Raw genomic sequence first — 22,821 nt, forward strand, 5'->3', positions numbered from 1 at the left:
AACTACTCTTGTTAGAAATTACTATGTAACAGTGCCACAGTTCGATCAAGTCAACAAAGTTTCGGTGTTTTGAAGGCCATCAAATGAGTGGCCTTTTTACACGGACCATGTGTTGTGGGTATTATGAACACAACATACTTTAGTAAACTGTTTTTTGCAAATGTTTCCGGCATTTTCATTTAACTGCGCATTCACCCAGGTTAATGGTGCCAAGAAACACTACAGTCTCTATAGGCATTGCACTTTGCCATCAAATTTGTTGTTTCATTAGGTAACAAACTGTTTTCCTCCACCAAACAAGCTTTCCTCCACAAAAAAACCTATAGTGTTGGGGTCTCAAACGTGTGGCTTGTGACCCGTGAGCCTCTCGCTTGCGACCCGCAGCCCACACGACTGCTTCCGCCCGACATTCTTTAAAAAATTTCTTAATATGTATGTTTGTGTGCTACACAAGTGTGACAGGTCTAAAGGATTGTTTTCATGAGGTGCCCTGTGTGACCACCAAGTCTTGAAAGATAACTATGAAATAAAAACTACATTTCAGAATCGGGGTCATATAATTTTAGTCATTTTGGAGATCGGTATCGAAATGCTGGAATCACGGCACCAAATCTCCTTGAAAAACGACCCATATATAAGATAGGGGAAAGGTTTTGTTTCAAATGGCAACGTTTGCTGACAATTTGTACAAAGCCCCCTTCTCAGTGTGCTTCTACCTGCTTCACTGCACCGGCCCTTGTGGGAATAAATTGCATCACTGTGGCCCGCTGCTGGGGCGAGGTTAAAGACCACTTGAAAGCCCTGCTATAGTGTCATGTTGAATATATTTCAGGGGCAGTTGCAGTTTGATGTAGCAGAGATGTCACACATTGTGCATGCCGGGCATGTATAATTTCTATTTCACCTTAAAAATTTTATGATGAATATCTCAAACTATGTGCAACTTTTGTGATTTATAAAAATTAGTGTGCCATAAATTATCCTGCACTAAACTTTGTAATCTAAATAAATGAACACAAGTCAATGATTAAAACGTTAAAGTTTTTGTTAATTAGTCCCATCATTTTATTTGTGGCAAAATGTTTCCACATTGACAGGGTACACATTGACAGGGTACCTTGACAGTGCGTCCAATGACAGGTGAGTGTATGTGCAATGACAAGTCACCAAAAACATAGTACAAGTGCCAAGCCCTCTAAATAGTGCGATTCGTTTAAGATTCAAAGTGCTGCTCAGTGAAGTGAACTAGTGTTCACTATGCTTGCCAAAGAAGTGCTCTGATTCTGCCATTCTTACTGGACCCCTCCACTAACATCACTGGTGGCACAGGAAGAGTGGCACTGCAGCTGCACAGCTGCAAGCTTTACTGTCACAGTTGTGATTTCCTGACACTTGAAGCCAAGTAATTGATCATGATAAAATACTTTAAAGGATGCAAAATTAAACGAAAAAATTGGCTAGTTTTTCTGCTGCAATTTAAAATAGCAATTATGTCTCTTTTACCAAGGGGAGAGATTTGCATAACTAGGGGATAAGCCACAACTCTGTCTTACTATAGGAGAAGCCTTCATGACACTATAGGCAAGGCTGATTGATTACATGAGTTTCGTGTAGAGAAAACAGATTTCAATCAAAAGGCTATGCAACTTTTCATGCAGAATGAGCACAATTATCTGAAAATAAAATATGTGACCTCGTTTAAGATGAATCATGCTTTTTGCAAGAAGAAAAGCTACGAAGAGAAACGCACATGCAATTTTCCACGCTACGATCTATTCATGCTTCTAGCAACTGCTTAGAATGCTTTAAAAATAAGAGAAAATCCACAAATACAGCCTGTTTAGTGCCTGTTTATAAAGGCACATTATTATGCCATGGACACCGAAATAGCTAACCAAAGTTTTACCTGATCAATAAAGAGCCACAGGGGTGGTCCCTTGTACTTTTGCACAAGGCAGGTGGCGTCATACTCTTCCCATGTCGCACGGTCCTCACCAAGATAGTTTGAGAATGCGTTTTTACCCCACGCGCACTCGGTAGGGTGGCAGATTGGTGCAAATGCAGACACACTCTTGTACATGCCGGGATTCTTCAGAGCACAGATTAATGCACCATGGCCACCCATGCTGCAACAGAAGGCACAACAGCTGAAGTGTTAAACCTAGGCCCATTTTCAGTGCCTCAGTTTTAATCAAATGTGTGCATAAAATAATGGCTGAGGATAGGAACATCGCAAGAAGCCCTTGAATGTAGACAATGACAAAGTAATAACTTTATGAGCCATTCGAAAAAGCAACAACTAAAGATACAGCTTCCATATGCTGTTCACATAACCGATGCTGAGTAACTCTAGCAGATATCAACATGAGTACGAAAATTGATATTTCACATTTTATTCAGTATTTTATATTTCATGCACATATAGCTCATTGGCCTTAAAGTGAACTTAATTTTGTAAAGGGGGTTTATTGAGCGAGCCGAGCAAGTGGGTGGTATTTTGAAAAGTACACTCGTGGACCAATATAATGGTGCTCGATCGCCAATCTCATGCTTTCGTCTCGTGGTGATGTTAGTTAAGCCCATCATAGCAATGTCTTCCTTCTTCATTATAATTACCCCCGGTGAAAAAGATGAAGCCATCCTGGTAATCTAACAGGTGGGAACAAGTGGGTCGAAGTACGGCTTGACAGTCTATGTGAACGATATAACGTCCACGCTGACGACAGTAGCTTGGTCACGCGACAGGTTCATCGGCGTAGTTCACGGGTGGTGTACGCTCGACCACACAGTAGAGACCACGATAATTGGTGTCGCTGGTGTCGGTGCCGACCTCAGTTGCCGTCATACAATCCCAGTGATGCAATATCGGTGGTGAAGTGAGGAGATGCGAGACAAAGTCACTGGATAGTCACGTGAAGACATGCTTGACTGAGGATCTGAACTTTCATAATGAGAAGGGGGTCGGTCCATTGTAATTGTTCTGTGAACGGGCGTGTGTGTGCGTCGCCAGGCACGAGACTACAGTGTACTAAAATATCTTTGTAGTGGCAAAAGCGAGGAGATTCTCGTGAGGTTCGAAAAAATGCTGCCGCCGGTGACGCTGCAGTAGCTACCCCAAGGTGCTCCTGTGGGGAAACGGGTAGAGCGCGGTACAATGCCGCAAACTTTTCTTCTTTCTATTGATGGATCGCATGTGAAAATCATATAGTTGCCGGGTGATAGTTTCAGCACTGCCGAAGGCTTTTTTATTTTGTTATTCTCAGCAAAGTGAACAACATGAGTAATTTACCGGTCAGTTGTAGTTCACTTTAAAACTTGAAAACAATGTTTTCACACGGTCTTTTTTTATTTCTTGCGCAAAAGAAACCACGTACAAATGAAGCATTTCATTGAATTAAAAAATACTAGTACTTATGAAAGGACATGCTGTAGAGAATAGTCACAAAGTGCGTGATGATTTGACAAATAAAATAATTTTAACGCGACAGCGTTAGAGAGATCGTTTCGCAGAAATTTCGATGTCAGCGGTGGCTTCTTCGCCAAACTTGATATAGTTTGGTCCCTTTCATACACATGATCAGGCAATCCAAAATTCATTCCTTCGGGTATCTCATGCCTCTCTCTAATGCTTTTCTTTTTTTGGGGCCTTGAACATGTGCATAGCTCTTTCTTGAGAGCTATTTACTGATATACAACTAAGACAACAAAATAAAACTAAAAAATTAATTCTAGAGCTATTTGGAACGTGTTTAAAGTAGCAGTCCTTGCCCAGGATTTCCTCCTGAATATTATTCAGCTTAATTATGAAGACTATGAATCAGCTGGTTGAATGTCCCATTAGGAACAAATCAAGAAGCTTTGTCAGCAACCACAGGAAATACTCTTTTTAATTAAAAAGAAAAGCTATTACATACCTTTAGCTGTCATAACTCCAAGGCAGTTTTTGCTAAACACCTAATTAGTTGCAGAAGTAACCTTGCACTACATCTTTTTAGTCAGGTTCTAAGCAATGTTTTCATAAGTGTGTGTGCTCATTGAACCCGCACAAAGCGTTGCACCTGCGCAGAGTCACTACTTGAAAAATATTTCTTGCTTAAAGAAGGGAACTAATTTTACCGTACTTCTTCTCTCTGCCATTAAAGTAGCAGCTCGCCACAATGTCATTGTGCTGATCTAAGGTGAAGCTCATCACTTTTTCATGGAAAATACCAAAAAGCTCCCTTCTCGTGCTTGTCGTGGGCAAACACCAGGACATCCATGTCTGGTGTAACCAGCTTCGTCGACAGCCTTGGAACCTGTAGAGAGTCGGTCAGGGCCTGAAGATCACCTGGTGCGAGATAATTCACATGGTCGTTTTCGAAGGCCCTCACGTTCGGGTTGATATTTTGGTCTTCGGCCAAGCTCGCTTCATGCACATCGCAGCGAGCTTGCACACCGCACTTTGTTGGTCGATTCAGACGAGGGAACACCGCAACACTTTCTCTCTGGTCCTGACTTCGCAACTACTTTTGAAAGGTATGCAGGTAGGTCCGATAAGAGCATTGGCAACGCACCTGCGGCGAGAGCAGGCCTTTTCCGGGAGATTCGCACTTCGTTACCGCTGATAACATTTACGTAATCGCAAATAACAAAATGCTCAGCAAAGTGCTTTTCACACACCACAGATGTCTCGGCTAGTGGCTTGTCCTTTTGTTTGCTCTTGCAATCCTTCGGACGTTCTTCCTCTTTAGGCACCGAAAACAAAGAAATCTTTTGTGTTTTCTACACGATGGCCAGGATAGCCTGTACAACAACTCGGAGCGAAGTAATGCATGTCCATCTTTTTCTTGTTTTTCATTAGAATATAACAGGCTTCATTGATTCTGAGCGCACAAAATATAATAAAAAAGTTCACCACAATGCAAATATGCACTCGCAGGTTGAGCTGCGCCGAGCAGTTTTTCGCACGTATTGTGACCCGTCCCTCAGGCTGACAACAGCAGCACCACACAAGGCCAGCAGCTTTTTTTTTTTATCACAGTTGCTCACATGGGCGCTCGCGTGGCTTTTGCCACTACAAAACTTTTTTGAACACTGTAAAGCGACGACGGCGGCAGTATCGGGCAATGTGGCCAGGGCCTGCAAAACATATCGGCTGGTTATCGTACATTCACCAGGTGTTTGCAGTTAAGGGTGCCGCCCACGCAGCGTAAGACTCAGGTTATAGTATCGATGGGAGCAGCCCATGCAGTGGATGACCGAGTCGGAGTGGGGACATGCGGCAGTCTATTAAACAGCGAGGGCTGGTGTGGCTGCTGCTTATTTACTGCCTCAGCGTACGTAAAAGGCGTGGCGACAGCATGCTGCTGAAAGGTCACTGGCATAGTCTCTGCAATCTGGTCTTCAATCATAGTGCAGAATATGGGAGCCAATGGGGTCGGTGGCCGCGGTTGCTGCTGCAGGAGCTCTTGCTGTACAGCCAACAGCAGGAGAGACAGCTGACGTGCGACTTCCTCACACACGAAGTTTTTCAATTGTGTGAGAAGGTGTGAGTGGTCAGGCACGGCGTCCTGTGCAGCAAGCGGTTGGTTAGGCTGAGATAGACGACGAGCGAGAGCTTGTTGCTCTCGCAATTTGTCGTAGCTCTGGCACAGAGTCACCACTTTGGACACCGTGCCAGGAGACTTCGCAAGGAGCATTTGAAACAACTCGTCGTAGACACCCTTCTTAATCTGCTGGATCTTGGAACTTTCGCTCATTGCAGCATCGACGCGCCTGCAGAGGTCGAGTATGTCCTCAATATAGGCGGTAAACAATTCACCAGGTTCTTGTGCCCGTGTATGCAGGCGTCGTTCGGCACACAAGTTCTAAACAGCAGGGCGACCAAAAACAAAGGGTTTTGTCTGTTTGAAAGTGGCCAAGTTTTCAAACTCTGATTCGTGGTTTGTATACAACAGCTTCACCACAATAGCCAGGTAAAGGTTAACAATGCCCAACTTAGCAGCATCATCCCACCTATTGCGTCCACTAATTTTTTCGTAGGACGACAGCCAGTACTCCTCGACGTCCTGATCTTCCGTTCCCGAAAATATCGGTGGGGGGGGGGGGGGGGGATCGCTGGTAAACAGAGCCAGGGCAGGCGACAGCTGCGAGAGCTGGTGCCTGTTAGGAAACGTTCACTTGCATAGTGGATGGCAGTGCGCTATACCGTAGTTCCAGGGTGCAGATTAAGTGGTAACCAGCACGATCCACCCATGTAAAGGTGGTTTATTGAGAAAGCCGAGCAAGCGGGTGGTAGCTCCAAAAGTGGACCAAGATGATGGTGCTTGATTACAAATCTTGTGGATTTGTTTCGTGGAGATGATAGTTGAGCCCATAATATCAATGTCTTCCTTCTTCATTATAGTTTGTTTATTAAATGCATAACTTAGAAGCAAGAAAACATCAAACTTATTTAATAATGGAGGTGTCATTTTTTGTCACAGGTCATTCTCCCAATTTCCCAACCATGTAAAACGTCTTATATTACTGCTACAAATAATGAAAAAGAAATTAGCAAGAATTCAAGCTTGGCACCCCCCCCCCCCCCCAACAAGGAACTACTAAAAATATGCTTTCTTTATACATAGCATTTCAGTAATGGTGCCATATCTGCATTTTTTTTTCCTTTTAAGGCATTGTAGTTAGTGGCTTGAAACTTGGTAATTTAGGAGAGCATAGTATGCTCAATTAGTACTTCAAATACTGTTGCTGTTGTGCAAATACATATTTGTATATATAGCCCCAATCTTCTAGTATTGACAAAAATAAACCCTATTGAAAAAAGATATTTAAAAAAATTAATATTTTTTAATCTCATAATCAGACTATTGTAGACTTTATGAAAAGAATTAAAAAAAGTCACATTATTTTGATTGCAGCAACAATATTGGGGATACAGCTTTTCAAAAATGCACTGAGGAACTAAGAAAATGAGGCACTGGAATGAAAAGTGGGGATGAGCTTTGTTATCATTATTCAACACCGCTTGCTGACTAACACTTCTAGTGTTGCATGCACACCAATACCCCATAAAGTGGATGAGGCGACAACCACCATCGTAGCTCAATAAGTAAGAGCATCGGGTGTGTAATCTAAAGCTTACAGGTTCCGTCCCTGCCAGCAGTAGATTGTCTTTTCGAAAAGTCCAGACACCTTTCTTAAACGAAATCTGAAGGTACGCGGAAAAGTTGTTCCGTTTAAGTAGCAGTTTTGTTTAAGAGAGTTTCATTTAATGAAGGTCTATTGTACTTTCTTCACATCTATACCCCAATTACTATAACGCACTTAAAACAGTAAAATTAACACCCATATATACTTTCCCAGCTTCATTATTTGTTGGTTTTTATAAACAATGTGTCAAGCAAAAACCGAGCCCTTAAAATTATTTTCCTTCATTTACCTATAGTTTTGTTTCATTAGTGCCTTGAACTGCTGTAGGATATCTGCATAGAACGAAGCCCTTTTAAGCACGTATTGAGTATGCTTTGTTTTGTTTTTTTCTGTATCTCTCAGCAGAAGATTTAGAGTACACAGGTCAATTCAGTGTATTGTTCAATCTTTCGAGGCTCTATCATCGATGTGGCAGTGAGGATAAGTGAGCTAGCTAGTACCACATTTTTTTTTAATTAACTTCAAGAGCATGAAAAACACTGGACAAAGAAAGGAACATTTACAGTGCATGCTCACATTGCACATGAGCACGCATGGTGCATGCGCATTAATTTCTTAGTCTACTGTATTTTGTTCTGAAAGTTTGCTGCTCTGCTGCAGGAGCACAATAAAGGAAACATGACATCCAATTTTGGATTATAACTTGCTTTATCTGTGTTAAACCTCATGCTTTCACAGACAAGCTGGTGAAATTTTTAACATATTTGGTCACACACTGAATGTATAATTGAATATTTTAGAAACATGTAAGCGGCCCGAGAGTTGGGCAACACTGGCACACTCGTGAGCTATAACATAATAAGCTGCTTGATTTGTGAATGTCCACATTACAAGAAACAATTCTGTTACAGGGTCAGCTGTACGCACCATGGGGCTATTTCAGTCTTATTCAGCTTGGCGGTGAAATTGTACAATTCGTAGTGGCTGAAACTTTGGTGGAAGGAGACGGATTCACTTCATGCAGCACACGACAGTACACCCATCATGACGAAATGCTAGTCACAGGGGCTTAAAGCCGACAAATTATAGGGCTCATTTCGCATTGAAATATTATTTTACAGTCTATTTTAAGAGCGAAGCTCTTACATCTAGCGCTAAAATGTTGGGTATCCACATAAAACCCTCCATGCCAGTGCTTATTAACAGTGCCCACTGATGGAAACGGTCCACGCAACCGCCACACCAAGTTTGCCCGCTGCGCGAGCAAAATGCGAGTGACGAAGGACCCACGCTTTTACCGAGGTTTCCACAGCCAGTTTCGCAAGTTAGTTCTGGTGCTGGAGTTTAGACATTCTTGCCTAATATGAGACAAGTTGTGGTTCGACTCTACTTTGTCTACGCCAAGGAAAGACCTAGCACCAGCCAAGAAAGTCACGTTAAGCCCTTAAAATCAACCAGCTTCGCTGTTCTTGAAGCTCTACATGGCTAGAGTAAACTTCTCCCCCCCCCCCCTTTTTTTTTCACATATGTACAGGCACAATAGCTCTCTACATCTATTCCTTGCTGAAAACTACTATTTGTTATGTGACAGTGACATGACCCTTTTAATGCATCACATCATTTGCAAGTAGCATTCCTGAGTCAGACAGCAGCAGTTGTGCCACAGTGTACTGGAGTCTTCACATTAGTTCTGGGTGATTTACTCATTTAGATCACATCGAAAAATGCTGCAAGTGGCATAATTATTGCATTAGGCATTTGTAAACTAAGCATTTTCAGTCCTCGGCAGGCTCTCATCCTGTTGGACGTTAAAGCAGTGTTTCAATAGCTGTGTCATGTGTTGCCTACTGGCAAGTTCTGCTGGCAGTCATATTCTTCAAAGAATTCAACAACAAGTATTTCAGTTCGAAGTTCTCAGTTGGGAATAAATGAATATGTGCTTTCGTAATTTTAGAGCTCTTAAATTCTGAAAATATCAATTCCTATTGATCACTTCTTATTAAAGATAGAGCACTTCTCATTGCTTTATATGTCACCACCAAGAGAACTATGGCTCAAAGACTCGGCCATGCGGATGGTGTACTTTGCTGTTTTTAAAAAAAAGTGGGACATCTCAATACTACAACTTGCGGAAGATGAGCATAAGCAGGCTTTTGACCTGCTCACAGACCGTGACAGATGTACTGATGTGCAAAAGCTACTGATTGAAAGAAAATGCACTTTTCTTGAGTAAGGCAGTGCTTCCAAAGGAAACTCTGTTTTCAAACAAGAATATGGCACTGCTACTTAAAGCTTTGCTATAGAATGCTAGACTTTTGAGAAGTGATGGTTATATTTTAGGGACTGAACTTTTTTGCAAAGTAAAATTAAAACAGTCTTTTCTGAACTTTTAAAATAAGCACTATTGGGCAATGCAATTTCAAGCACTGTCAACACTGCCATAATAAACATAATTATCAATGCTACCAGCCCGAAATCTACACCTCAATTTTTAAAAGCAGTTTTTCTTCTCCTTCCAAGATGGCCAATCATTTCTTAGCCTTTTCACACATGCCACAACTTTTGTCTTAACTGCATACCTACTAAGTTAGCTGACAATTAAAGGCTGCAGAACACAGCCAGTTAAAAGCCATTAAAAATATGGGCAGAACTAACTATCTACGCTACAATTTGTGTACTTTTGCTCCCAAACCTAACAAAGCATGCTGATCAAGGGATGTTCTGTTGAAAACTTTCATTCGTTCAATGCAATCAAACAGGTGTTGTCAATAAATTTATCCATACAAATAAGTGTTAATCAGAAGACCAAACCTATCTTTCATTAGCAAGAGTGGATGCATTCAAATGAATTAAAAGCTTATCCCCACTTTTTTTCTATCCCCCTTCCTCACTTTCTTGGTGCCTCAGTGCATTCTGGAAAAAATCTCACTCGTGCCCCCCCCTATGGTCGCTGTGAACAAAATAATGCAGCATGCTCAATATTGTTTTTTCTATAGCTTGCGAGGGTCTCTTGATAGGACTTCAAGAAAAATCAAAGATGGTACGTTTGAATCCAGGTATGAACAAACAGAAGGTTCCAGGTTGTCATTCCTGACTGCAATGAAATATAATCTAGGTGCAGGTTCTAAACCCACAATAATGATTCTGCAGTTATTTTTGTGAAGAAAAAGATTGTTTGCCTATAAAAAAAAATGATACAAATACAAGTTTTGGCTACTAAAACACTTTTCCACCAATTTCACAATTTTTAAATTTTTAGTGCACCTGGCCTCCCGAAAAAAAAGTAGTTCACAATATTTATTTAAGGAGTAAGTGCAATTTTAAGAGTATCTTATTTACCTTTGATGTGGAACAAATTACGAGAAAAAAAAATCCCAACGATGACAAATGGCCTAAAATATCTGTATTCCAGGGATTTATACTAGCAGACAAGTAAAAATTGTAATACTAAAACTTCATGGATATTTACTTTGGTATTTATTTGTACTTCCTTTTGTTGACATAATTTATGTGGCTTTGCCAAGCACATATTCTTCATCAAAGCCCTAAAATATCATCACTGCAAATCCTAATTGGGTAAATTTTCCAAATGTGACCAATTCTGCCTAGAAGTCGCACCATGCAAAACAGATGCAGGTTGTATAGAAATAATTCTTAATTCTGTACAACGTGATCACAGAGAACCAGTTAGAAAGAGACAAATGCATTGTTAGATTACATGGTGCAGCAAGCTTTGTATGGCGGCCATTCACTGCTTAGCAAACTGGTGCTAAGCTCGAGGTTGCATGTTAAAGTTCTGGCAATGGTGGCTGCATTTCGATGAGGGCAAACCATAATAATACCAGTATACTTAGATTTAAAAGAATGTTAAAAAAACTTTGATGATCAAAATTAATTTGTAGCCTCCCCCTATAGCATGATGCATAATCATAATAATTTTGGGGGCATGTAAAGCCCCCAAAATTATTCTTATTGAATAACTGTTGCACTAAAATCACTTACAAACACATTTCGACATTAGAAAGAAAAAATGTGAGCTTGATCTGTTCAAGAAATTAAACTTTTGAGTGTATGATAAAATAGGACAATACATAAGTATGGTTAAAAGACTGATCAAGCGTGAGACCAATCAAAAACCAGATAAAGAAATGCATCAGAGCACAAGCTGATTTCAATCTCGGAGGTCTCAGTTGATTGTTCTTTTGAATGCTTTGTACCATATTCACTCGAACGTGATGCGAGGGGTGGCTTTTGATTGCATCCAGGATGAAAAAATTGAATTTTGGTATTCAATTATAAAGTAAGGGTCTACTTTCAGTAGCAAAAATCTTTTAAAAACTCGTGTTATGTTATAGTTAATGCAGGGAAATAGTTTCTTTTAACTGTGTTTATATGCAACAGGATTAATTCCCAACAATTTAGATTTATTTTTAACCCTTTGTTTCCCATATAAAGTCTGCACAATAAATGCAGTTCGAAAATAGATTTCCAGGCAGTTTTTGTACAAAGTAATGCTTCAAAAAAAAAAGCTTACATCAATAATATTATTAGAATTTTATTTCTGCCACATTTGTTGCAGCCAGGGATGTAGAGTTGACAATTGGACAATTATGCATTGAACTATTGTTAGTTTTCATGAGGCATGAAAATTTTGAAAACAGTTGATTTCTTTTGTATCATTTTTCTGATTTGTTTTCTCAACTTTCCATTTAGTTGAGATCTTTCTTCAACCAGTGCCATTGTTTTTCTTTGCTCATCAGACTATATGTAAGTTAAACTCTTTCATCCTCACTGTTTCCAGAGCTTTCATCATCCATGCATGACTGTCTCTCAGGCGGAATATACTCTTCCATGCAATCTGAGTCTCCAAGTTTTTATTTTCGTTTTGACTTGAGCACTCATTCTGAAACAGAAATGTTTTGGATTTGCTCGTCCTTGAACTCTTGCCCTTATAATTAAAAACCTTCTTGAGGCTTTGAGGTGCTCTAAAAGTTATTTTGCTGTAAATTAATAAAAAACAAAACTGTGTCACACTGCAAACTGCAGCACACTTTTTGGAATACCCAGAAAGCTGAACATTCTAGTCTATAGTGCCACAAACGTGTATGCAAGCCTAAACTGCACATAAAAGTTGTCAATAACCAATGATACTGATATACTGCAACCTAGGAGTGATAAGTAGGCTTCGTGAAAAAGATTAGAGGTATTTATAACTAAGTAATAAGCAAGGGGGAGCATGAAAAAGCCAGGTATTTGTAGCCTTTGCTGGCCGCACATGATGTCCAGTTTTATATTGAAAGCAGCACTCAAGTGCAGTACCGATGGTGCCACTAATCAAGTGTAAGTAAAAGCTTAGACTTACACGTTTGTGGCAGGTAGGCGGCAGAAGTCAGTAAAATTTCAGGGAAATAAAAATTCAAACAATGCTTAAACAAAAAGAATGCAGAAATAAAAACCATGAGACCATCAATATCATATGACAAGTAACAAATGCAGCATACCTGTGCCCGAATATGCCTTGTCTGGTAGTGTCAACAGGGAAGTTTTCCTTGATTACGGCAGGCAACTAAATTTTTGTATCACAGAGGGGAAAAAAGCAGCACCACAACTATTTATTTTTAGCATTATTGCACATACTTGTACACAAATAATCTACAACTGAAGCAGCTCGAACCCCCATTTACATTCCTTTACGGCACACTAAATCATGCACTTTATTGCAATAAAATGAAAGCCAATATGTGTTTATGTCATTAGTCCAGTAGAGTGCCCCTCAAAAAGTTGATGTTAAAAATATTCCACATACATTGATTGATATGTGGGGTTTAACGTCCCAAAACCACTATATGATTATGAGAGACGCCGTAGTGGAGGGCTCCGGAAATTTAGACCACCTGGGGTTCTTTAACGTGCACCCAAATCTGACCACACGGGCCTACAACATTTCCGCCTCCATCGGAAATGCAGCCGCCGCAGCCGGGATTCGAACCCGCGCCCTGCGGGTCAGCAATTCCACATACTTTATGGCAGTAACTAATGTCATTGTAAGGACACTGCCATGTTCATGTTTGAGGCTTATAAAGGGTTTACAGAGACTCATTGTTTTATTTGAACCATGATATTGATGAGTCATCAAAAGCGCTTCACCAAAGCTGGAGCAGTTAGCAAAGAATGCGCCAACGCAGACTGTCGTTGGTTCTTCGAGTACATGTACGACATAGTTCTGTCTTCCGTGGTCCTTTTAAGTTTCTTCTGCCACATCGATACGTATACAGGCACATGTGTAACCTGACCATTTTTCGCAAAAAAAAAAAGGGACGGGGTTGGGACTGAAAGCTGAATTATTTATGTATTGAGTGAGGTCACAAAATCAATTATTGTTGCATAAAAATTTAAACTTGATTTATGCACACTGGTTTTAGCAGGTCTAGCCTAAATTTAAATGGTAATGGGAATATTAAAGGTGCCCTGCAACACTTCTCCAAGTAATTGTTGAATGGCTTCATTCAAGTAGCTATTGCTTCATGAATCAACTGCTGCAAAAATTTTTGTAATTCAACAAGCTTGAGCGCAGTTACAGGGATTTGTTGCATGCTTCAATTGACAGCTCTCTCCTTTCATACCAGTGAGTACTCCCGAATCTACACAAAGGGGGGGGGGGAGCAAGAAGATGCATCCTTTCATCAGCATACGACAAAACCTTGAGCATTTTCTTTTTAGACCGTGCAGCTTACTTTCAGAGAGATTTCAAGCACTTGCTCAGGCACATGACGGCCACTGGAACTATTCAGCTCGCAATGCTTCAATGAGCCAATGGTCGCGGACTTACGGTTTATGGCATAATTTGTCCAGAGAATAGGGAACGACTTCTAGCTGACTTTGAGAATTAATTGTAAATTCCAGGCTGTGTGCTACTATATTTTTTGCTAGTATGTTCTAGGGAGCCTTGACTATCGATCGTGTTAGTGCCACACAGGCATGAATTTTACTAGTGCGTAACAAGAGGCCACTAAACATATAAGTTGTAGACTTTCAAAACAGTTCTCTAAAACCTCATTTTAAGCTTGATGGGTTCTGGGAGAGGTATGATGAACTGCTTGCATACTATGACCAGTATTATATATTGAATGTGTGCACCCCTTTTTTCATCACAAAAAACTGACACAGCATTTACTAGTAAGAGATTGATTGCAGCAAACAGGCTGTGCGAGCCTCACTTCACATGGCTTAGCCGGGCACATGCAAGTACACTTGTTCATTAATCCAACACATTTGGTGCTACTGTCCTCCCACCATGTGCAGGCAGCATACATTTATTAACAGTCAAACTTTTCAAATTACAGAGGCTTTGTGAGAGACTCTAAAATCATTGCTTAATGAAGTCATAAGATGTCCCAGCAAGAATAACAACTGTTAAGCTGTGATTGTTTACAAATATTTTACAAAAGTTGCAAGAACACAAGCACATAATTATCATTTGTACTTGTAGGAAATCAAGATTATGACTTCTTATTCAGGTATGCCAGTAGGCTGACAATGAGTGTTGAAGACGAGAAAAAGTCGACATTTTTTGCACTTTTGCTTATTACTGTTGCACAAATAACACTGTCAAAAAGGAAATAAAAAGAAAAGCAGTACCTCTTTTGTCACATAGGAGTACATCTTGTAATTTGCCTTCCATTTCCCTTGGGTAGCATCGACGTAAAAGCCAGCACCAGTGCCTAGGTCGTAACTGTCATCCTCTCCTTCAATGTTGCATCCACCTTTAAAAATTACAAAATATATGCAAAACCATATACATACTCAAAGAAGTACGCAATGGCACAAACTTAGAAATGAGAGACACGAGAAGAAAAGTTGGAGGGAGCAGAAAGGTCGGGTTTATCTTTTGAAAGTGATAACTATTTGAAAGAACAAGCCACCAGATTACAACAATTTGTGCATGCTTGTATCAATATCAGCAAAAGTTGTTCACACTTGCACATTAAACAGCTGCCTCAGGTTTTGTAAAAGTAAAACAGACGTACCACCGATACAACTCATGTCTCGCTTCTTCATGTGAAACTTAGCACTTGACCATTGCGCTCCCTCCTACTTCTTTTCTTCTGTCATTAATTTCTAAGTTCGCACTATTATGCACCCCTTTAATGTTAGCCGAATCACCCAATAATAACTCTTATCGTATACACAATCCCCTTATCAAGATGTCAGCTCAGTAGAAATGCACATAAAATACCAGTAATTGGTGTGCTGACAAGAAAATTAAGCAGAACAAACTGTCAGAAAACAATATATTGTATGCACTTTTCAATGCATTCAGTACAGTGGCTGCACAAAATAAAGGCAATCACTAATTTATGTACAATATAAAGATTTAGGTTCATAATATCTGTTGTCAAAAACTTACAAGGCAGGCAGAATAGTGATGTAATAATTTCTGAGGTTTTAATTTGCAAAACTAGGACACTGTTATGAGGCATGCCAGATTAATTATGACTAAAAATAGACATGTAGCAATTGGTTTCATTATTGGGTCACACTTGAGTTTTTTACAATTCTCAAAATCATTACCTCAATGCATCATTAGCTACTTTGGCACTAGAGACTTAGAGTTAAAATCCCACCATAAGAATCTTTAATTACATTCACATCCCATGGTGCACGACAGATTGTGATCAAGTCAGATTGGGATGGTCTCGCTTTTTTTAGCTCATGCAAAGGAGCTTACTGAATTCTCTTCAAATCGGGCATGATCACGAATAATATCTGATGTGTGGCACCATTCTTCTAAACTTGGGGTTTACTAAATGGTAAACAGAACATGTTTTTACTAAAACAATTTAAACTTTTGGAACAGCCTTACGAGGGATAACAAGAAGCGCCACTTCAGAGATGAAAAGACACCACACAGAATGATGTCATGCTGATCATAAACGCTGTAGTGGATTTCTTAAATACGCCCAATCCCCACACTACATTAAACTAAACTATAACGATCCATTCGCATATATTTCTGGCAATTGAGGGAACTTAAGGTGCCAAAAAACAATGAAATCCCACTCAGGACTTCACATCCACTCAGGGCAAGAATTTATTTTGCAATACTTAGCTAAGTTGTATTTTAAAATTTAATTCCTTTGAGTTAACAAGGCTGTAACAAGATATTGTATTAAACACTTATATTCTACTTCGGAGGTCGACATAAGATAGACTTGAGAAGCCTTGACAATGCAACATACGTGCATTACACGCATTTTTGAAATACGTAAGAGAGCACGCCAGCACGTGTGCACGCTACGTTGAATCATAGTCCTTCAATACTTTTTGAGGGACTATGGTTGAATTAACCGTTCTTCACAATCCCCCCCGAGTGTTCACAAAAGGATATGCACTTGTTTACTGTAACACTAAAGATGAGTTACTCCTAAAACTTACGAGGGCTTGTGTCGGGGCATACTATAGCTATTGACATTTCGCTGGCATACCTCTGGGCTCCAGCTTTTTGTATAAAATTCTGTTCAGTGCAAGTCAGCCCTGCAATGCAAATTACATAAGGAATTAGAGCGCATGCAAGGTGGCACAATATTCCGGGGCACTTTATCGTTTATATCATGAGGAAACAAGAAGGTGGTAGCGCTACTTCACCAGAAAGCCAGTAAAGAAGAGGAACGGAGGTGACTTCTGATTTAGGCGGCAAATAGATTGCGAACTTCATGGAGCATTTCAGAGTTTCACTGAAGTGGCTGTAGACTTTCTGCAGGCCATTAAAACACTTGTTACTGGAAACCAACGTCAGGGCTTCCATTTCTGATTCTGCAGTTAGTTAAACTAAGCCAATTTCTGCGAACAAGGAGGAAGACGCCCAAAAAGCACTTCTAGATCTACGGCAGCCGATAAACGTAAAATTCGGCTGCTTGGTGGTATCACGTGGTGTGTGTGTGACTCGATTTTAGGAAACTCTATGACTGGTGCGACACATGAAGACGTTTTGTAGTAACCACAAGACTCTATGGCGTGGTAATTGCTGCCCTCTATTAAAATTGATGCGAGGTAATTTTTATTTTTATGTCCCTGTGCGATCTGTGAAGGCTAGCATTGCAAATGCTAGAGGGATAGCACTTCATTTTATCTTTGCGACAAAACGAATCATCTAGAGTACTTATTTGTTAGCGTTAAGAGTGGTTGGCTGTTATCTCTTCTGAACATGTGTAATCATTTTCCTACGTTTCAATTTTTTTTTATTAATTCGACGCACATCTTTGTGAATTATTGTGAAAAAGTACCTGGCTTAGCCACTGTCTAGAATTTCATTTCACGTAGACGTCGCGTTGCCGGAATGTGCAAGCACAGTTGCAGCAGGACGCATTGCGTGCAACTAGGCTGCGGCCGGCGGGCAACACGCTCAACAGGAGGGCCAAAAGCGCGTCGCGACACCTATGAACTGTATGACTAAGCTGGAACGGTGTGTTGCCTTGAGCGAGGGTGCATAACGCCGTGGTCCTGTGCTAGTAGTGTGTTGCAATTTGGCGTTACACAAATTTATCACGACAGGAGTGTGCTACGATGCCTTCGTTGGCTTTGTATGAAGCGTGGCTCCAGTAGACTGGGCGAACCGATGCATTTGCTCGATCGGTGTCAGCAAGCGTTCTGTGAGCCCGTGAGTGTGGGGTTTTCGGTTTCGGAGGGTCAGCCAGCCGACATTTGCGTTAGGCCTAGTTGGATGCTATGCAGACTGACAGAAGCGACAAGTTACTGCTTCGCCGAGGGAGCCGCCGGACGCGAATCATAATGGAAAAAGGTGAGTGCCTACGTCTGGTCTTGGCGCTGTCTCGCCAGTATGTTTTGGCGGAACCAGTCTTCATCGCGAGCGATCGATATTGTTTGGGTCGTCCGCCGGAGCGCAAGGGTAGTGACCCTGCCGAGCGAGTTTTTTTGACGCTCGCTTCGCCTTGCGGCATTATAAAATAACCCACGTGCTTGTACGATTCTTCCGATAGTCCAGAATAAGCCTTAATATTGACTGCGAGCAACACCGACCGCAATCGGTGATGGTCGCATCATGATTGAGGTTGATTTCTGGACGCTCTTCAGGTATTCTGCTTTCAATCGGTGGTGAAATGAACACCCGTTGTTGCGATCTGGTGTCACTTATTCGAGCTGGTTATGATTCAGAACATAGAGAGCAATAAAAAACGCAGCGGCACTTCGCAGTGCCGCCTGATCGTCTTGCCGGCCTAATTCTCTTTCTTTTTTATTGTTTTACAAATGAGAACGCCAGCGTAAGCTGCACGACAACTTGGGAAAGTGCCTTGAGCAATGTCTCGTCGGCTGCCGGTGCGGATGCTTGGCATTCTTGAGGGGCCCCTTTTTATGACAGTATTGATATCGCCGATCCTAGCTGTTAGTTGACGCTTCCGGCACCCCTTTCCCCCCGTTTCGCGTGCTGCCTATTGTTCACGCCCCGACACTATGCCGTGCAGGCTGCACAGGAGAAATATCATCTGACCCGATTTGATAACGAAGTACGACGTCTTTCCATGCCGATAGCTTTGTTCTCTCTGCTCGTCGGGCTACCTTAGAAATCGTTTAACGAATGACTGCTCTCGCTATGCAGCTGGTCGTCGCGCTTTTTTTTTTTCTTTTCGTTCTCGTAATATTCGCCGTGAATGTTTTTTTTAACTACTGCTTAGTGATCCCACCATGAATCAAGTGGTCAAAAAATGGCGTTGCCGTAATGCTTGGGGAATAAAATAATAACAAAGCCTTGATAATAGGTGGAAACTAGGAACGCTTTTTCCATATGCAGTTAAGCCAACGCATTGTAATTTTTTCGACTTGTAACTGAACCTTTTTATAAGAGACACTGATATAAGAGACAAATGGGTATAGAGACACCAGTGTGCCACAGTACAATACGGGTTGATAATAAAATGCGTATGAGGTACTGTGCTTATGAGACATCTCATATAAAAGACCAGAATAGCTCTCAAAAGCATGCCTTTTGTAAAGGGGTTTTACTGTATACCTTTAGGCAACCTGTCTTGAGCCACAGCGCTTGAAATCAGTGTGGAATGGTCATAGTGAAGTGGCCATTATCACCGAGAAATTTTCCCCATTTCATCTTCACTCTTCTTAACCTTGACATAACTCGTGTATCATCAGGTATGCGTCAACATAGCATTCGTTGTAGGTGATAGTGAAGATTCTGGGTGCCATTGTAGCAAGTGACATGTATTGTGGTAAGATTGTGGGTGTGTACTGTGCTGTGTTTTCCAACTAATTTATCTGTTGCAGTAGTTTCAGTTACTAGCCTGGTATATGGGATTGTTCTGTTCGAGCTTGTTGTATATTGCTTGCGACTAATTGTGGCTGAAAATCAGTAATGTTACATGATTTGGGCTTATGGCCGAGTTGGATCACTTGCCATGTATATTTGTCAATTGGGTTTGTGAAAAAGTCTAAGTGAACAGAATTTATCCTCATAATGGTGAAACTTCATAGTACATCATGCGTTTTATAGTAGATTATAATGCACTTTGGCAAGTCATGCTCACATTGTGAAAGTTCCATGTATGAGAAGTCTCACAATTCACCCTTGCCTAAGTGTTGTTATATTGACCTCATTCATACATGAACAAAATAAGGGAAAAGTTGTGCTTTCGTCCTCTTTATTTTTCTCGCATTCATCTCACAATGACTACAATACAGGTAAAAAAAAACAATGCAGGTAAAGGCCCCTATACCTTCCTTGGCTTCATTATCTGTTAGTTTTTATTAATGGGACACTACGGAGAACTATTAAGCCGACGTTGATTGTTGAAATTGCGGTGCAGAAACCTCGTAGTGTTACTTTCAGGCCAAGGAAGGGCCCATTCTGAAATAAAATCATGTTTTGGTGGTCTGCATCGGGTTAGTGCACTTCAAATTATCCGCCTCAAGAAGCGCACTCTGGACCAACTCGCATAACTGTTGCCGTGCACCAACGTTGCCCGGCTTTACTGCACTAGTAGCAGCAGACCGAAAGCAGCGGGAGCCACAGCAGCAACAACGGCCAGTGATCAATTCCCCGCCATTGGCTTCGAGATTTCAATCGTTTTTGTTTTAACTGCACCCCGCTAGATGGCACCACGTGTCCCGTGTAACCACGCGAAAATTCAATTTTTGAACTATTCGCGCCATTCCCCATAGTAACGTCCGGCGGTTCTTTTTTTCATGAATCAAACAGAAACGAAGCAGCATTTCATTGTGCCTCTTGATGCACGGAAGGTTCTTTATTTAGTGCAGTTAGATCAATTACTAGTGATTGTAGGCAGTCCGTCTGATGTCATCTGGATCATTTTGAAAATGTCCTACTGCGGCTCTTGTGTTCTTGTGCATTTACCTTAATGTCTTGGTAAGTGCTCACTGTTGTTGATAACATTGTCGTTTTAGATGTTGTCATACAGCTTTCACTCTGATGTAAATTGTTATTTGACTTTCAGTGTCCCTTTAAGCTAATTTGTTCATGCCTCCAGTTTTAGTAATAGCAGTTGATGCCATAGGAGGGGCTGGGGAGCTCAGGCCCCCTCCGGGCTGCTTCATGGTGGGGGCATATTTTCCCCCTCCCCTGTGGCACTGGCTTGGGATATTTTTTTAAGAGCTTGGCTTAGGCACTCATCCATGGTGATCGGACTGTACGCTATTCTGTCTTGCAGCTATTTTGCAAGGGAACTGTTTATTCCTACTCATTTTCCTTTCGGGCTCTTAAAATTCGGCGGCGGCAACATTTCCGATGGAAGCATAAATGCTGTAGGCCCGTGTACTCGGATTTGGCTGCACAGAACCCCAGGCGGTCAAAATTTTTGGAGCCCTCCACTACGGCGTCTCTTATTATCATCTGGTGGTTTTGGGACGTTAAACCTCACATATCAATCTTATCATTCGGATCATTGCTCAATAGTAGTATGGAGTCTGGCACCGTGATCACATTGAGAACGAATTTGCAGGATGATGAAAATCGTAACATTTGCACTTGTGTGTGGGATGTGCACATCAAGAAAGTGAAAGTTTCGTTTTATGGAACAGACAATTGTTTTTGTATTTCTAATACTTTTGATAAGTCTTTGTATATATATATATATATATATATATATATAAACATACATACATACATACATACCGAATGGCAAATCTGAAGAAAGAAGCTGAAAAAATGGGTGAAAAGATAACTTGCCGTGGCTAAGAACTGAACCTGCGACTTTCGAATAACGCGTACGATGCTCTACCAACTAAGCTCTACCAACTGATGCTCTATCAACTGAACCACAAGGTAGTAAAAGGTCTGCCATTGCCTCACCTTCATTGCATAGCTCGTCAGCGCGAGGTGTCAGTGGGGCTTTTCGGCAACGAATAATGGATGTAATACAACTGCTTGTCACTTGTTTTAGTGATACTGCTGTGTACAAAATAAAAAAGGGCTATAGTGCTAATTTTCTTGAACGCTATCTTTCCTTTTGGGCCATTAAAGAGCAGGTTATTATCAGCGGCATCATAATCTCAAGGGGCAGAACCATAGTGCAATCGATGGCCTGCAGTACAGTATTGGTGTGTTGGTTATGGATTCTTGTAATTAACACATGGTAATAACAATTAATGACATAATTAAAGTATAGCTTACCATAGCAGTTTTCATAATATTGTAATACTGTATTATAAGTCATCGACTATATTATAATTCTGCCCCTTCGGACTGTGAAGCAGTTGCAGTGATGGACGTGCTGCTCCAAACTGCTCCAAAAGAGAAATGCTGCTCCAAAGTGCAATATTTGCTAGTAACTGCTCCAAACCTGCTCCAAAATGGTGTTGGCACACTAAAAAGAATGAAGTTGAACCATGGGATCATCCCGTGAGTATAAGCGAAACCAAAATCACGCCGCTGTATACACTATCATTCTAATATTCTACAAAGTGGCGTAAATCCAGAAAAATCTCAAGGGGTGACACATATCAGGCCATGGTGTCCAATTCGTATTTTTAATGGGGGTTGTATTTTTATTTATGTAACAATTAAATTATTCTTTCAAATAAAGTTTAAAAAACGAGCATGGGGTCCGAGCTCGAGCAATTGCATTGTTCTAATCAGTCTTTTTTTTTTTTTTCACCTTTTCTTGCTATCCATCGTTCACACAGCTGAGGGGTATTTACTACAGGTACACAGTAAAAGATATAAAGCCTTTTAAAAAGTTGATTGCACTATATTTAACTGTTAACTCAATTATATCAGACGCTAAAGCTAAATCTCAAGTGGGACAATAATTGCAAGGTGTGTCCTCTACAGCTTGAACACCAGAAAAGTCCAGACTCCCTTAATCCCCCCCTGCCCATGATTATAATCTTCCCCCCCCCCGCCCACGACTATACTGCTTGAATTATAGCTGCATACTAGCATACAGCATGTTTAATATTATTATTATTATTATTATTATCAATATCGTTCCTTGGTAGATCATCATCATCATCAGCCTGACTACGTCCACTGTAGGACAAAGGCCTCTCCCATGTTCCGCCAGTTAACTCGGTCCTGTGCTTGCTGCTGCCAATTTATACCCACAAGCTTCTTAATCTTGTCTGCCCATCTAACCTTCTGTCTTCCCCTAACCCGCTTGCCTTCTCTGGGAATCCAGTTAGTTACCAGCGGTTATTCTGTCTAAG

The 22,821-nt window shown here is 41.0% G+C and overlaps 2 protein-coding genes across 2 annotated transcripts in view; one reads left to right on the forward strand and one right to left on the reverse strand.

Moving 5' to 3' along the window:
- LOC119187512 (S-formylglutathione hydrolase) overlaps positions 1 to 17,077 on the reverse strand; it is a 37,188-nt gene extending 20,111 nt beyond the window's left edge. Inside the window, exons 1-5 of the mRNA XM_037435649.2 lie at positions 16,777 to 17,077; positions 16,567 to 16,665; positions 14,770 to 14,894; positions 12,633 to 12,697; positions 1,907 to 2,126 (exon numbers count right to left, since the gene is read on the reverse strand). Coding sequence (XP_037291546.1) covers positions 1,907 to 2,126; positions 12,633 to 12,697; positions 14,770 to 14,894; positions 16,567 to 16,665; positions 16,777 to 16,936 — 669 coding nt within the window. The 5' untranslated portion in view covers positions 16,937 to 17,077. The remainder of the gene's footprint in view (positions 1 to 1,906; positions 2,127 to 12,632; positions 12,698 to 14,769; positions 14,895 to 16,566; positions 16,666 to 16,776) is intronic.
- Positions 17,078 to 17,513: 436 nt separating this feature from the next.
- The window catches only part of Hr39 (Nuclear hormone receptor FTZ-F1 beta), a 122,619-nt gene continuing 117,311 nt past the window's right edge, over positions 17,514 to 22,821 (forward strand). Inside the window, exon 1 of the mRNA XM_037435664.2 lies at positions 17,514 to 17,929. The gene's annotated coding sequence lies outside the window, so the exon portion shown is untranslated. The remainder of the gene's footprint in view (positions 17,930 to 22,821) is intronic.

The sequence above is a fragment of the Rhipicephalus microplus genome, chromosome X, assembly GCF_043290135.1.
Source record: "Rhipicephalus microplus isolate Deutch F79 chromosome X, USDA_Rmic, whole genome shotgun sequence".
In the NCBI taxonomy this organism is placed as follows: Eukaryota; Metazoa; Arthropoda; class Arachnida; order Ixodida; family Ixodidae; genus Rhipicephalus; species Rhipicephalus microplus.